The sequence below is a fragment of the Tursiops truncatus genome, chromosome 5 (assembly GCF_011762595.2).
Source record: "Tursiops truncatus isolate mTurTru1 chromosome 5, mTurTru1.mat.Y, whole genome shotgun sequence".
NCBI lineage: Eukaryota > Metazoa > Chordata > Mammalia > Artiodactyla > Delphinidae > Tursiops > Tursiops truncatus.
The window spans coordinates 4,206,209-4,219,541 of NC_047038.1; the positions used below are offsets into that span (position 1 = coordinate 4,206,209).

A 13,333-nucleotide genomic window follows, 5' to 3' on the forward strand; every position below is an offset into this window, starting at 1 on the left:
CCCACCCCCCATGCTCCCTCCCTATTGGTTCTTCCTTTGACCACGCCCCTCCGCGGAGAGTCTCCTCCCACGGTTTCCTTCACCTTTCACCTCCTCACCTTCTCGGGCTCTGGAAGGCCTCAGACCCCGCCCACCGGGGGAGGGGAGAGTGCTACTCCAAGACCGGCAATTAGTGGTGAGTATGATCTGTCTATCAGAGGAGAAGCGGTGGTGGATTGGCTGAGGGGAAGTAGTTGGGAGGGGAAGGAAGCACAGAGTCTGCGCGAGTGTCCTGGTGGCCGAGAGGAGGGGCCAGCCGCCTCCGCGCATGCCCCGTGCGCGCGCAGACCCCGCGGCAGTGATGGCGGCTCGGTGCGTGAGGGTGGCGCGGCACAGCCTTCCGGCTTTGGCGTTGTCTCTCAGGTAAGGGGCGCCGGCTGCCCGGGCTGAGGAAGGGCGCGGTGTGCGTGCCGCCCCCGTCCGCTCCGACCCGAGTCCTGCCCGGCTCCGGCCCGGGCGCTGTGGGCGGCGGTTCCCCCACGCGGGGCGCGGACACCGCGGGGTTGCCCCGCGGCCTCGCTGCCCGTGCTGCCCGCGCGGCGGACCCGGGGAGAGTGGGACGGCGCCCCGCGCGAGCCCGAGGCCGCGCCGAGCCTCCCGCGAGCCCAGGCCGGCGCGAGGCGGCCGCGTGTGCGGGTCCCCGGGGCGCGGGGCGGCGGCGCGCTGGCTCCTTCCTCTCGGCCCGAGTCCTCGTCCACCTCCGCGTGCCCAGGAGCCTGAGGTCAGAAGGGCAGCGGTGCCTGCCCCACGGTGGGGACAGCGGCTTATTTATACAAGAGCGGTGACTCCGCGGCGGGGGTCACGAGGCAGTGCCCTCACCTTGGCTTTTCTTCTTTCGTGTTTTTTTTTAAACCGGCGGTTTCTGCTTTTTCAAAGTCTAGCCTCATAAGTTAGTTTAGCGAGTGCTTAGCACCGTCTGCGTTGGAGGAGCCTCCCAGAACCAGGTTATCTGGTAGAAGACAGATTGGGTAGAAGCTGCGCAGAGCAGGAGCTGGGCTTTCCCCGCAGGAGCTGCTGGAGTGATGGGGAGACCGGGCCGGGCAGCGTGGACTACGGTAGCGCGCGGGATGCAGCGGCGATTCCAGCCCGATACGTGGTGTAGAACTGTGTGGGAACAAGCCCCCCTGGAAAGCCCGAGTGAAAAGGCCTTTTTGCTCGAGTAATTTGTGATTTTTGTATCTGGAATTAATTGCCAAGACGCGTGAATTTCTGCTCTGAGAACTGGGTTTGTGGCAAGAGGCTCAAGTTGGGGAGTTTAGAGAGCTGAATTGTATGCGTAGCTTTCGGGGTAACTGAGCCCCCGGAGCCTCCGTCTCCCTCCCTGCAAAGCAAAGCGAGACTCGCTCTGGCTGCTGCGGGAGCCTCTGGCGCTCCAGGAGGGGGTCGGCAGAAACAGCTTGTTCAGCCGTCTCCTTCTGACAGCGATCTGTTTCCAGTTGCCGTAAACATCCTTGTACATATGCTCTGTGTACTCCTAGCTTTCCTGTTCATTGAGGCAGTTCGTTTTAATCTGGGAAGAAATCGCATGTGGTTTATTTTCAGGTTGGACTGTGGCATAATTAAGAGTTCCACTGGACCTGGTGCAGAGATGTGTATCATTCCTTAATGGCTTTGCGGCCTTGAGTTTATCACTTAACCTTTTTCATGTGGGGATCAGATTGGGTAATACTTTAAGTCCCTTGCAGCATTAGTTTTAGAGCTCTTTGTATTTCCCCTGTACATACCATCCCCATGCTTTCCAACCTCCAGTCCTTCCCTCTTCCTGAAGTGCGTCTGTCTCATCCATTCCTGACTCTGTATGTGAACTCTTACTTATCCTTCAAAGCCTCGCTGCACAAACCCTTTCATTGCCTTCCATTTACCCAAAGCTAGAAATATTCTACTCTGAGCCTCCCAAAGTGCATGGTTCCTCTTTTATCACTTTCAGACCCCACATTACGGTTCTTTGTGTGTAGATATCTTTTTTGCATGCCCGAAGTACCGTGTGGGCAAGATCTCTGCCCCTCCAGCTTTGTAATCAGCATCAGCACTGGGCCTCACCTCCAGTAGTAGCTACTGCATTGCTGTGTGGTGGGCCTGGGTGACCATATCTCAGAAGGAGATGTTTAAAGTGGGAAGAAGAGGAGGTTAGTACCATAGCCTTGGTACATGTTAGTTTAGGCATTTGTTGCAGAAGACTTTATATCAACAAATAGCTTCTATACGTCATATGCCTTTATTGGATCTGAAATAAATCTTTTCTCCCCCATGGGTCAGTAGCACATAGTTTTAAATTCTGATTTCTTAAGTCATACATCTGACTTTAAGAAGCAAAACAAACATCTTAATTTCTAGCGTGTGGACTTGTCTTTAGGTCCTCTCCTCGGCTGCTGTGCACAGCTACAAAACAGAAGAACAATGGCCAGAACTTGGAAGAGGACATGGGTCAGAATGAACAGAAGACAGATCTGCCCTCTGCAGAGAAGACACTGATGGAAGAGAAGGTCAAGCTGGAAGAGCAGCTAAAGGAGACCATGGTAAGATTGCGGGCTCTGGGGGCAGCTAAAGGAGACCATGGTAAGATTGCGGGCTCTGGGGGGAGCGTGGTCGTTCAAACTCCAGGTGAGTCTTTTCCGAGGACGTCTGGCCAGCCTCCGTGACAATAGAGACGGAGCCCAGACAAATCCCATCGTTGTCCAAGGACTACGGCTGGGTCCTATAACAAGTTACTACCGGAGAAGGGATAGAACCGAAAGCCTGTGTGGCTCTGGTTGTCATGAGGGTCATCTGTATGTGCTACCTAGATTATATTGAATTGAGGCTTAAAATGGTCTTTACAGGTGAGGACTATTCAGTAGGGCCCTTTAAGCTGGTCTTAGGGAAGGACAAGGGTGGGGGGCAGAGGTACGGCCACGTGGCACTCTCCTAGGGAGGTAGGAGTTCTGTGAACTGATTAGTAATATGGATTATGACCCCATGTGGAAAAGCATGAGTGGCACAAATCGAGCTCTGTGAGCATTTAAGAATGATAATATCAAATACTGTGTGCTGGGGCCGTTCTCACCCCTTTATTTATATTAATTCTCACAACAACCCTGTGAGTCAGCCATTAATATCCCTGTTTACAGATGAGGAAACTGAGGTCCAGGACGGTTTGGTAAACTTGCCAAGGTCACCTGGCCACTGAGTGGCAGGGCGAGGGCCTGAGCCTGGGAGCCCTTGCTCTTAACCACGGCTCTGGAATCGCCTGAAGGCTGAACACAGTAACCTGGTGCACACGAAAAATAGAAATTCCAGGAGACGGATGAGATTACAGGAAAAGTTGGTGCAAAATGAGGAAGATACCAGAATTCAGATGATTAGTACACAATAAATGTTTCAACTGAATCATATCTGGGCAATGTTAACAATACCAGAGGTTCATTGATGGGGTTTTTCCTCTTCTGTGGCATAGAGGCCAAAGCTGTCCACTCAGGTTCGTTGTTCTCCTAGACGTCTCTTCAGGGTGTGGGAACTGAGCGGGTCAGCCCCTAACCGGGCTTCTAGGATTCCCTTAAGTTGGAGATTCTGCTGAGGAATGAATGAATGGTCCTCCCTGGAGGAGAGCCATCGGAACCATGAGAAATGAGAAGCCTCTCCTTGTCCTTCCCCAGCTGCACACTGAGTGAGAATGCCCTTGGGGGCTATCTGAATACGCGACACCGGGCCATCTGTTCCCCACTTGCTGGAAACAGTGACACGGGTTAATGTGTTTGTGTTTATTAAGCAGCAGCTGTCTGTAACCCAAAATTTCAAACGTGATGATAGCTGTTGTTTGTGTTTTGACTTGGAGTTTGTTACATCAGATATGCTTTCTTATGAATTTGTTCCATATTTAATTCACGCGAATCAGTCTTTCTTTCTCCCTTTCTTTTTTTTTAAGGAAAAGTATAAGCGAGCTTTAGCAGATACGGAGAACTTGCGGCAGAGGAGCCAAAAATTGGTGGAGGAGGCGAAACTATATGGTAACTTTCAACGTTACATGACATTGACCGAGGGAAACACGGGGCAAGGGAGGGGGTATCAGAGTGCCAGGCAAGGGGGCCAGCCCCGTGAGGAGGTGGGGAGCCTGCTGCTTCACTCCCTCCAGTGTTGGAGATGGGTCAGCCGTTGTCTAGAAGGAGCAAAATTGCCCTTAGGACTCGCACTCGGAGTGGTGAGCGTGATTCCTTCAATGAGGAGCGTGTGCTTTGCTCTTCCACAGAGACCTCGGTGTGAGCCTGCAGGTAACTAGCAGGTCGGCTCTATGAGGTTCGGCTCCTTAGCTGGAGCAGCCCTAACACTGGTCTCACTTAGGACCTCCTCAGATTCTGTTTGCATTGTCACCTTTGTATGTTTCTGTTATCGTCCTTCCCGTTTTTACGGTTGAGATCAGTGAGGTTGAAATGACTTGCCATTCAGCACAAACCTGGTAATGGCGCTGGCACTGAGGCCCGTCTCCCAACCCCAGATGTGTTGTGTTGATTACCCAAAAGGCTACCATTTGAGTACCTATGGGGACGGAGCTTTCAGTCCCCCTGTTGTAGATGCAGAACCTCAGGTTCACAGCAAGACCTTGGGTGCTCACAGTGGAAACTTGATAAGATCCGAGTTCAACACAGAGAACAAATCTCTTTTTTTTTTAAATTTTATTGAAGTATAGTTGATGTACAATGTTGTGTTAATTTCTGTTGTACAGCAAAGTGATTCAGTTATACATGTATATATTCCCTTTTTTTTTTTTTTTTTTTGCGGTACGCAGGCCCCTCATTGTTGTGGCCTCTCCTGTTGCGGAGCACAGGCTCCGGACGCGCAGGCTCAGCGGCCATGGCTCACGGGCCCAGCCGCTCCGCGGCATGTGGGATCTTCCCGGACTGGGTCATGAACCCGTGTCCCCTGCATCGGCAGGCGGACTCTCAACCACTGCGCCACCAGGGAAGCCCTATATTCCCTTTTTTATATTCTTTTTTTTATATATATATAGATTTATTTATTTATTTTTGGCTGTGTTGGGTCCTCGTTTCTGTGCGAAGGCCTTCTCCAGTTGCGGCAAGCGGGGGCTACTCTTCACTGTGATGTGCGGGCCCCTCACTGTCGTGGCCTCTCTTGTTGCGGAGCACAGGCTCCAGACGCGCAGGCTTAGTAGTTGTGGCTCACGGGCCCAGTCGCTCCGCGGCATGTGGGATCTTCCCAGACCAGGACTCGAACCTGTCCCCCGCATTGGCAGGCAGACTCTTCAACCACTGCGCCACCAGGGAAGCCCTCCCTTTTTTATATTCTTTTCCATTATGGTTTATCACAGGATATTGAATGTAATTCCCTGTTCTCTACAGTAGGATCTTGTTGTTTATCCATTCCATATATAATAGTTTGCATCTGCTCATCCCAAACTCCCACTCCATCCCTTCCCCACCCCCCTGCCTTGTCCACCACAAGTCTGTTCTCTGTGTCTGATTCTGTTTCTGTTTCATAGATAGGTTTATTTTTGCCATACTTTAGATTCCACATATAAGTGATATCATATGGTATTTGTCTTCCTCTTTCTGACTTACTTCATTTGGTATGATAATCTCCAGTTGCATCTGTGTTGCTGCAAATGGCATAATTTCATTCTTTTTTTTATGGCCGAGTCATATTCCATTGAATATACATATATACCACATCTTCTTTATCCATTCATCTGTCATTGAACATTTCCATGTTTCCATGTCTTGGCTATTGTAAGTAGTGCAGCTGTGAACATAGCAGTGCATGTATCTTTTTGAATTATGGTTTTGCCTGGATGTATGCCCAGGAGGGGGATTGCTGGGTCATATGGTAATTCTAGTTTTAGTTTTTTGAGGAACCTCCATATTGTTCTCCATAGTAGCTGTACCAATTTACATTCCCACCAACAGTATAGGAGGGTTCCCTTTTCTCCACACCCTCTCCAGCATTGGTTATTTGTAGACTTTTTAATGGTGGCCATTCTGACTGGTGTGAGGTGGTACCTCATTGGAGTTTTGATTTGCATTTCTCTAATAATTAGCGATGTTGAGCATCTTTTTGTGTTGCTTATTGGCCATCTGTATGTTTTCTTTGGAGAAATGTCTATTTTGGTCTTCTGCCCATTTTTTGATTGAGTTGTTTGGTTTTTTGTTATTGAGTTTTATGAGCTGTTTGTATATTTTGGAAATTAAGCCCTTGTAGGTTGCATCATTTGCAAGTATTTTCTCCCAGTCTGTATGTTGTCTTTTTGTTTTGTTTTTAGTTTCGTTTGCTGTGCTAAAGCTTGTAAGTTTGATAGGACCCATTTGTTTATTTTTGCTTTTATCTCTGTTGCCTTGGGAGACTGACATGAGAAAACATTGGTAGAATTTATGTCAGAAGATGTTTTGCCTTTGTTCTCTTGTAGGGGTTTTACAGTGTCTTGTCTTCTATTTAGATCTTTATTTAAGCCATTTTGAGTTTATTTGTGTGTATGGTGAGAGGGTGTGTTCTAACTTCATTGATTGACCTGTGGCTGTCCAACTCTCCTAACACCACTTGCTAAACAGACTGTCTTTTCTCCATTGAATATTCTTGCCTCCTTTGTCAAAGATTAGTTGACTGTAGGTGTGTGGGTTTATTGCTGGGCTCTCTATTCTGTTCCATTGATCTATATGTTTGTCGTTGTGCCAGTACCATGCTGTTTTGATTACTGTAGCTTTGTAGTATTGTCTGAAGTCTGGGAGGGTTATGCCTCCAGCTTTGTTGTTCTTCCTCAGGATTGCTTTGGCAGTTCTGAGGCTTGTGGTTCTATATAAATTTTAGGATTATTTGTTCTAGTTCTGTGGAAAATGTCATGGGTAATTTGATAGGGATCACATTGAATCTGTAGATAGCTTTGGGTAGTGTGGCCATTTTAACAATGTTAACTCTTCCAGTCCAAGAGCACGGGGTATCTTTCCATTTCTTTGAATCATCTTCAGTTTCCTTTACTAATGGTTAATAGTTCTCAGCATGTAAGTCTTTCACCTCCTTGTCAGGTTTATTCCTAAGTATTATTTGATGGGATTTAAGAGGTATTGTTTTTTTTACTTTCCTTTTCTGATATTTCATTGTTAGTGTAAAGAAATGTAACCAGTTTCTGTATGTTAATCTTGTATCCTGCTACCTTGCTGAATTCCTTTATCAGTTCTAGTAGTTTTTGTGTGGAGGGTTTTCAAAATATAGTATCATGTCATCTGCATATAATGACAATTCTACCTCTTCCCTACCATTTTGGATACCTTTTATTTCTTCTTCTTGTGTGATTCCTGTGGCTAGGACTTCCAATACTATGTTGAATAGAAGTGGTGAGAGTGAGCATCCTTGTCTTGTTCCAGATTTTAGCGGGAAGGCTTTCAGCTTTTCACCATTGAGTATTATGTTGGCTGTGTGTTTGTCGTAAATAGCTTTAAATGTTGAGGTGTTTTCCCTGTACCTACTTTCATAAGAGTTTTTATCATGAATGGTTGTTGGATTTTATCAGATGCTTTTTCTGCATCTACTGAGATGATCATGTGGTTTTTGTCTTCTCTTTTGTTGATGTGCTGTATCGCATTGATTGATTTGCATATGTTGAACCATTCTTATGACCCTGGGGTGAATCCAACTTGGTCGTGGTATATGATCATTTTTTCCGTGTTGTTGGATTCGGTTTGCTGACATTTTGTTGAGAATTTTTGCATCTGTATTCATCAAAGATACTGGCCTGTAATTTTCTTCCTTGGTGGTGTCTTTGTCTGGTTTTGGCGTCAGGGTGATGGTGGCTTCATAGTGTCCTTCCTCTTCAGTCTTTTGGAAGAGTTTGAGAATTGCTATAGGTTCTTTGTGTGTTTGGTAGAATTCGTCTGTGAAGCCATCTGGTCCTGGACTTTTGTTTGTAGTGAGTTTTTTATTTTATTTTATTTTATTTATTTTTGGCTGCATTGGGTCTTTGTTGCTGCGCACGGGCTTTCTCTAGTTGTGGCGAGTGGGGGCTACTCTTCGTTGCAGTGCGCGGGCTTCTCATTGTGGTGGCTTCTCTTGTTGTGGAGCACGGGCTCTAGGCGTGTGGGCTCAGTAGTTGTGGCACGTGGGCTCAGTAGTTGTGGCGCATGGGCTTAGTTGCTCCTTGGCATGTGGGATCTTCCCAGACCAGGGCTCAAACCCGTGTCCTCTGCATTGGCAGGCGGATTCTTAACCACTGCGCCACCAGGGAAGGCCCAAGGCCTGTTTTTAGTGTGGATGCCTGCCACCTCTTTCCTCATCATATCCTGGCCATTATCCCCTTGATAGGAGGTGTGACTGGTGGTGTGGTGACCAGAGTCTGCACTGGATTTGAGCGGGGCCTCCTCTCTGCTCTGTGGTTGTCACAGCCCTGTTGGGGGCAGGTCCTGCTCCCTAGTTGTTGGAATAGAGGCCCCCAGATCCGTTTCTGAGCTGCCTTGTGGGGCAGGCAGGATTGGAGCGCTCCTGCTGGAAGGGGAGCCACCCAGTATCCCTCCACCAGAGCCATCTACCAGGGAGTGTGCTCTGTGATGCCATCTGTCACCTGTGTGCGGGCTCACAAGCGCGCTGCTGTCAACTGCCCTCGGCCCCGCCTGCACCGTGGGAACGCAGGCAGTTGGCCCTGGGGTCCCTCAGGTGCTGTGTGCACAGATCCACTGAGGTCAGGTACCAGGACCGGAGTAGTCGTGCGCCTGGACCTGCCGTGGGAGCCGCCCAGACCCTGGCCCTGCTTCTGTGCGTGCCCACAGAGCCCACAGCTGCGAAGGCCGGACCTGTCCCAGCCGCGGGAGCACCCTTTCCACTCGGACGTCCCGCACGCGCTGCTGAGTTGACAGAGTCGGCGGCAGTGGCGTGGATCCCACAGCCGCGAGGAGGGGGCTCTGTTTTCAGTCTCACCTCCGCGTGTGGGCAGCCCCCTGGCACTGGTGCTCCCAGAGCTCATAAAGGCGGCACCCAGCAAGAGGCTGCCATGGCGGGCCCCACCCTTCCCTTGCGGGCCCCTTAACAGCGGCGCTTCACCTCTTCTAGGAACTCTTCGTTCCTGGATGCGGTCACCTCACCTCCTGTTGCTCCTCCTCTTCCGGGTCATGGCCTGCGCTGGCTGCGTGTCTGTCGCCCTCCATGTGTCTGGGTTCTTCAGGGCTCGGAGCAGGCCTCCCCCCTCCTCTCGCCGTCCCCCCTACTGACTTGCCCTCCCACGGGTCTGAATGGCATCCACGCACAGGTTCTCTTTCCAGTTCAGACATTTCTTCTGCGTTCTAGCCCTGTATGTCTTTACCTGGACGTCTCAGGGGTGTTTTAAACTGGATTCTCCCCTCTGCCTGTGCTTCCTGTCTTCCTCATTTGAGTAAATGATACTGTTGCCCGCCCAGGTGTCTAGGTCAGGCATGTGAACTGTCCTCTCCTCCCTCAAGCTCACTCCCCTCCCATCCGGTGAGTGGTGATGCTTGGACTCTGCTTCATCCACTTGTCTCTGCTGCCTCCGCTGTGGTCCAGGCCAGCTTCAGCTCTTGCATCCCTGCTCCACACCCCAGGCAGAGTGGCCACAGCAGACCTCTACCCATTCCACTGCACCATCTGGAACCTTCAGCTACTCTGGGTCTGCATCTTCCTGGTAGGCTGGCCGTCCTCAGTTCCTCCAACGTGTGGCTCCCTCCCGACTCTCCAGGCCTCAGTTCCCAGAACCCTCCTCTGCCTACCCTGCTGAACCACGTCCCTTAGGTTAATCTGTTCTCAGCACTCATGAGTGTGCCTTGTGTAAGTATCACTGTGATTGTACTTGCCACTTGTGTGACCATTTCTTGCCTGTCTCAGAGACCATACGGGAACTAGCACAGGGTTAATCCTTAATAGACGCTCCCATCTTTATCAGATAGGTGGAATTTTAATTTCATTTTAAAGCAGTGGGGTGAAAACCCTGTGTGAAAGAGTAAAGCCTAAAACGAGCGCTGCCTCCTTCGAGACGCACAGCCTTCAAGACCCGCGAAGACTTGAGTGGGCCGTGCTAGAGCCTCACGGTCGCTGCGCTGCCAGGGCCAGGGCGGGGCGGGCCGGGGGAGCTGAGCCGTGTGCGCCTCTCATCCGCCCTGCCCTCCTTCGTTCAGCAGCTGAAGCATCGTCTTGGAACCACAAACGTTTGTATCTGCGAAGTTTTTTAACACGTTATTTCTTCTGTTAGATAAAGGTTAAGGCTTGGGGTGTGTCCCGGTAACTTTTACCCCACAGTGCCAAATAATTGCTAACGTGTGTGTTGAGTCCTTAAGTGTTCTAGGTGCTCTGAGTGTGTGTGGTTTTGTCCTCATAACCTCACTGTGTTAGGTACTGTTATCCCTGTTTTATAACCAAAGAAGCTGCGACCCAGAGAGGTTAACCAGATCACATGGGCAGTTCCGTGACAGCCAGGGATGTGGCCCCAGGCCCCGTGTTCTTTAGCTGAGGCAGCCACCTGCGCCCCTTCCTGGCTCTGCCGTCTGCGGGGGTTGCACGTCCTCTTAGCCTGGAGCAGGACTGATGGTGGTTCTGCAGGTTTTCAGCTGCTGGTCTTTATACCTCATTGGCTTTTGTCTAAACCCCAGAAAAGTTTGTCTGTTTTTTAATCCAGCCATTGAAATTCTAGGGCAAACTAGTGATTTGAGACGGTGTCATTAAATAGAGCGTGTGTGACGTAAACGGGGCTTACAGTGTTGAGTTGCCCATGCAGTTGGTACAGAATGCAAACGCTGTTCTTCTTTAACTTCGTGTAGGCATTCAGGGCTTCTGCAAGGACTTGCTGGAGGTGGCGGACATTCTGGAGAAGGCAACACAGTGCGTCCCGAAGGAGGAGATTAGAGACGATAACCCGCACCTGAAGAACCTCTACGAGGGGCTCGTGATGACTGAGGTCCAGATCCAGAAGGTGTTCAGGAAGCACGGCTTACTCCGGCTGAACCCCGCGGGGGCCAAGTTCGACCCCTACGAGCACGAGGCCTTGTTCCACACGCCGGTTGAGGGCAAGGAGCCGGGCACGGTGGCGCTCGTTACCAAAGTGGGGTACAAGCTGCACGGGCGCACCCTGAGACCCGCCCTGGTTGGGGTGGTGAAGGCGGCTTAGCGGCCCCCACGGGCTCCGGGGCTTTGTTACCATCACTCGCTGACTCAGGCCACTTCATCTTTCCTCAGCTGCGGGTGCGCGTGACCTTTTCCTAAACCTTGTTGCCAGGCTTTAGTGACCAGTGGCTGGACAGGAAGTAAGCCAGTTGCACAGTTGTGTTAATGAACATTCGGGAGTTACTAGTTCCACGTGCTCACAGGACAGGCCGGCGGGATGCTACCGGACCCTAGGGTATCAGGAAAAACACCGTGTCTGCTCAAACTCTGGTGACGTCAGAGTATTTCAAATGAATAAAAGGTCTTCAGGAGTCCTGCTGTTTGCTAGCTGGCTGCGCCGGCTGCACTGCGTCCTCTGCGTCTCACTGTAGCACGCGAGTTCCTGGACTGCTTAGCCACCACCCGTCACTCAGTGAAGGCAAGGCAAGAGTTTAAACATTTTTCTTGCTAACAGAAATTGTACGACACCCTTGGTGAAGAACGTGTTTGCGTTCGTTTATGATCAGTTACTGTCTCGCTGCTAAGAGCGATCGTCTTCTGGCTTTGGGAGGTGTGAGACCAGCGGGCACACCCTAACGTCCTCACCTCCTTATTTTGCCAGTAACTGAATTTGACACACTCAGTTACTTTCGTCCTGTTTTGTTCATCTCTTTATAGAAAGGTTTAAATCTATACCCAACTAGTTACAAATGACCAGAAGGTACTTTCCCCCTAGTAAGATGGACTTCCTTAGAAATCTGAGGGACTGTGTGCTTGGTATGTTTTAAATGTTAAATTTAAAATTTTATTTCAGAGGATTGAAGCCCTGTTGTTTATTTTCCTACGCTCTGCTAGCTGTGTGCTTTGGTGGAGGAGATCCTTACTAAGCAGAGAAGTGTGGCTTAGCTTTCCGGGTCTTTGCTCAAATCCTGCAGCTATGCGCCTGACACACGTAAACGTGTTGGCTTCTGTCCCGGAAGGGGACCGTGGACACTTGGAAGCAGCAGCAAGGACACACGACCGGCAAGCGCTGGCCCTGTGACTCGCCGCCGGACCCTCCGTTCCTCGCTTGAGGGGAAAAGTTGAATGACTGAGGTATTCTTATAAACGAGGGGGAAAAAAGTAACCTTCCACTAGCTTTGCTTCTAAGAGGTACTTCTAGGATTAAAGGTCAATACTACGTAAGAAAGGTGGGTAGTCGATTTGAAAGGTGTAGGTGATAGTCCCATAATTAAAATTCCAATTTATACCATTTCAAGAAATTTCCCCCCCTTTTTATAAATTTATTTATTTTTGGATGCGTTGTGTCTTCGTTGCTGCGCACGGGCTTTCTCTAGTTGTGGCGAGCGGGGGCTGCTCTTCATTGTGGTGCGCGGCCTTCTCATTGCGGTGGCTTCTCCTGTTGTGGAGCTCAGGCTCTAGGCGCGCCGGCTTCAGTAGTTGTGGCGCATGGGCTCAGTAGTTGTGGCGCACGGGTTTAGTTGGTACACGGCACGTGGGATCTTCCTGGTCCCCTACATTGGCAGGCGGATTCTTAACCACTGCGCCACCAGGGAAGCCCGTCCCCCTTTTCTTTTAAGCTGCTTTAAATAACTTGGTCAAGAGCATAGCCCAGAACTAAAGGCAACAGTACAGCATATTGAGAAACAGCCGAAAGTTACGCCTGCTCTTTACACCGTGGCTGTGAGCACAGCCTTTCGCCTCCCTGGACTCATCTGTAAAATGAGGGTGAATAAAGAAGTAATTTTCAAACTAATTTCTTGGAACGTGTGCAGTCCCATCCCATCCCTTTTCACCTAGAGCTGCACCTGCAAAAAGGTGCTAAACCTAGAGATGGTCTCGCTTAAAGGTGATCAGCTATTTGTTTACTGTTTCACTCATCCACAATCACCGCTAACAGGAAAACATTTAATTTTGTACACACTGACACTGGCAATTAAAGACCCGTGGGCTGCACTCTCGTCGAGTTCCTGGGTTTGCGCAGTCGTGGCCTGGATTCGTAGCACGTGTAGGTGACAGAGGCAGCGCTGTCTACTCACCATCGGTTCTCCCGGCCTGGCTCCACGAGAGCTCTGGCTGTTCTGCTTCTTTCAGGGAAGGAGAGTGGCGTAAAGGGGTTTCTGCTTAAGTGCAATCTATTTTAACTCCCCACAGTCTGGAGGAAAAAGACTGGCGTGACACGGAAGTGCCGCACTAAGACGTCACGGGCTGTCCCCCATCCTGATTTTGAAGGCTGGCT

General features: G+C 50.1%; 1 protein-coding gene across 1 annotated transcript; it reads left to right on the forward strand.

The window, feature by feature from the left end:
• The first annotated feature begins 261 nt into the window (after positions 1 to 261).
• Positions 262 to 12,850, forward strand: GRPEL1 (GrpE like 1, mitochondrial). The gene is made up of 4 exons (XM_004322507.4): positions 262 to 402; positions 2,393 to 2,555; positions 3,941 to 4,022; positions 10,773 to 12,850. Exons 1-4 carry the CDS (start codon positions 308 to 310, stop codon positions 11,117 to 11,119), a joined length of 687 nt encoding a protein of 228 aa, XP_004322555.3. The 5' UTR covers positions 262 to 307; the 3' UTR covers positions 11,120 to 12,850.
• The last annotated feature ends 483 nt before the right edge of the window (positions 12,851 to 13,333 follow it).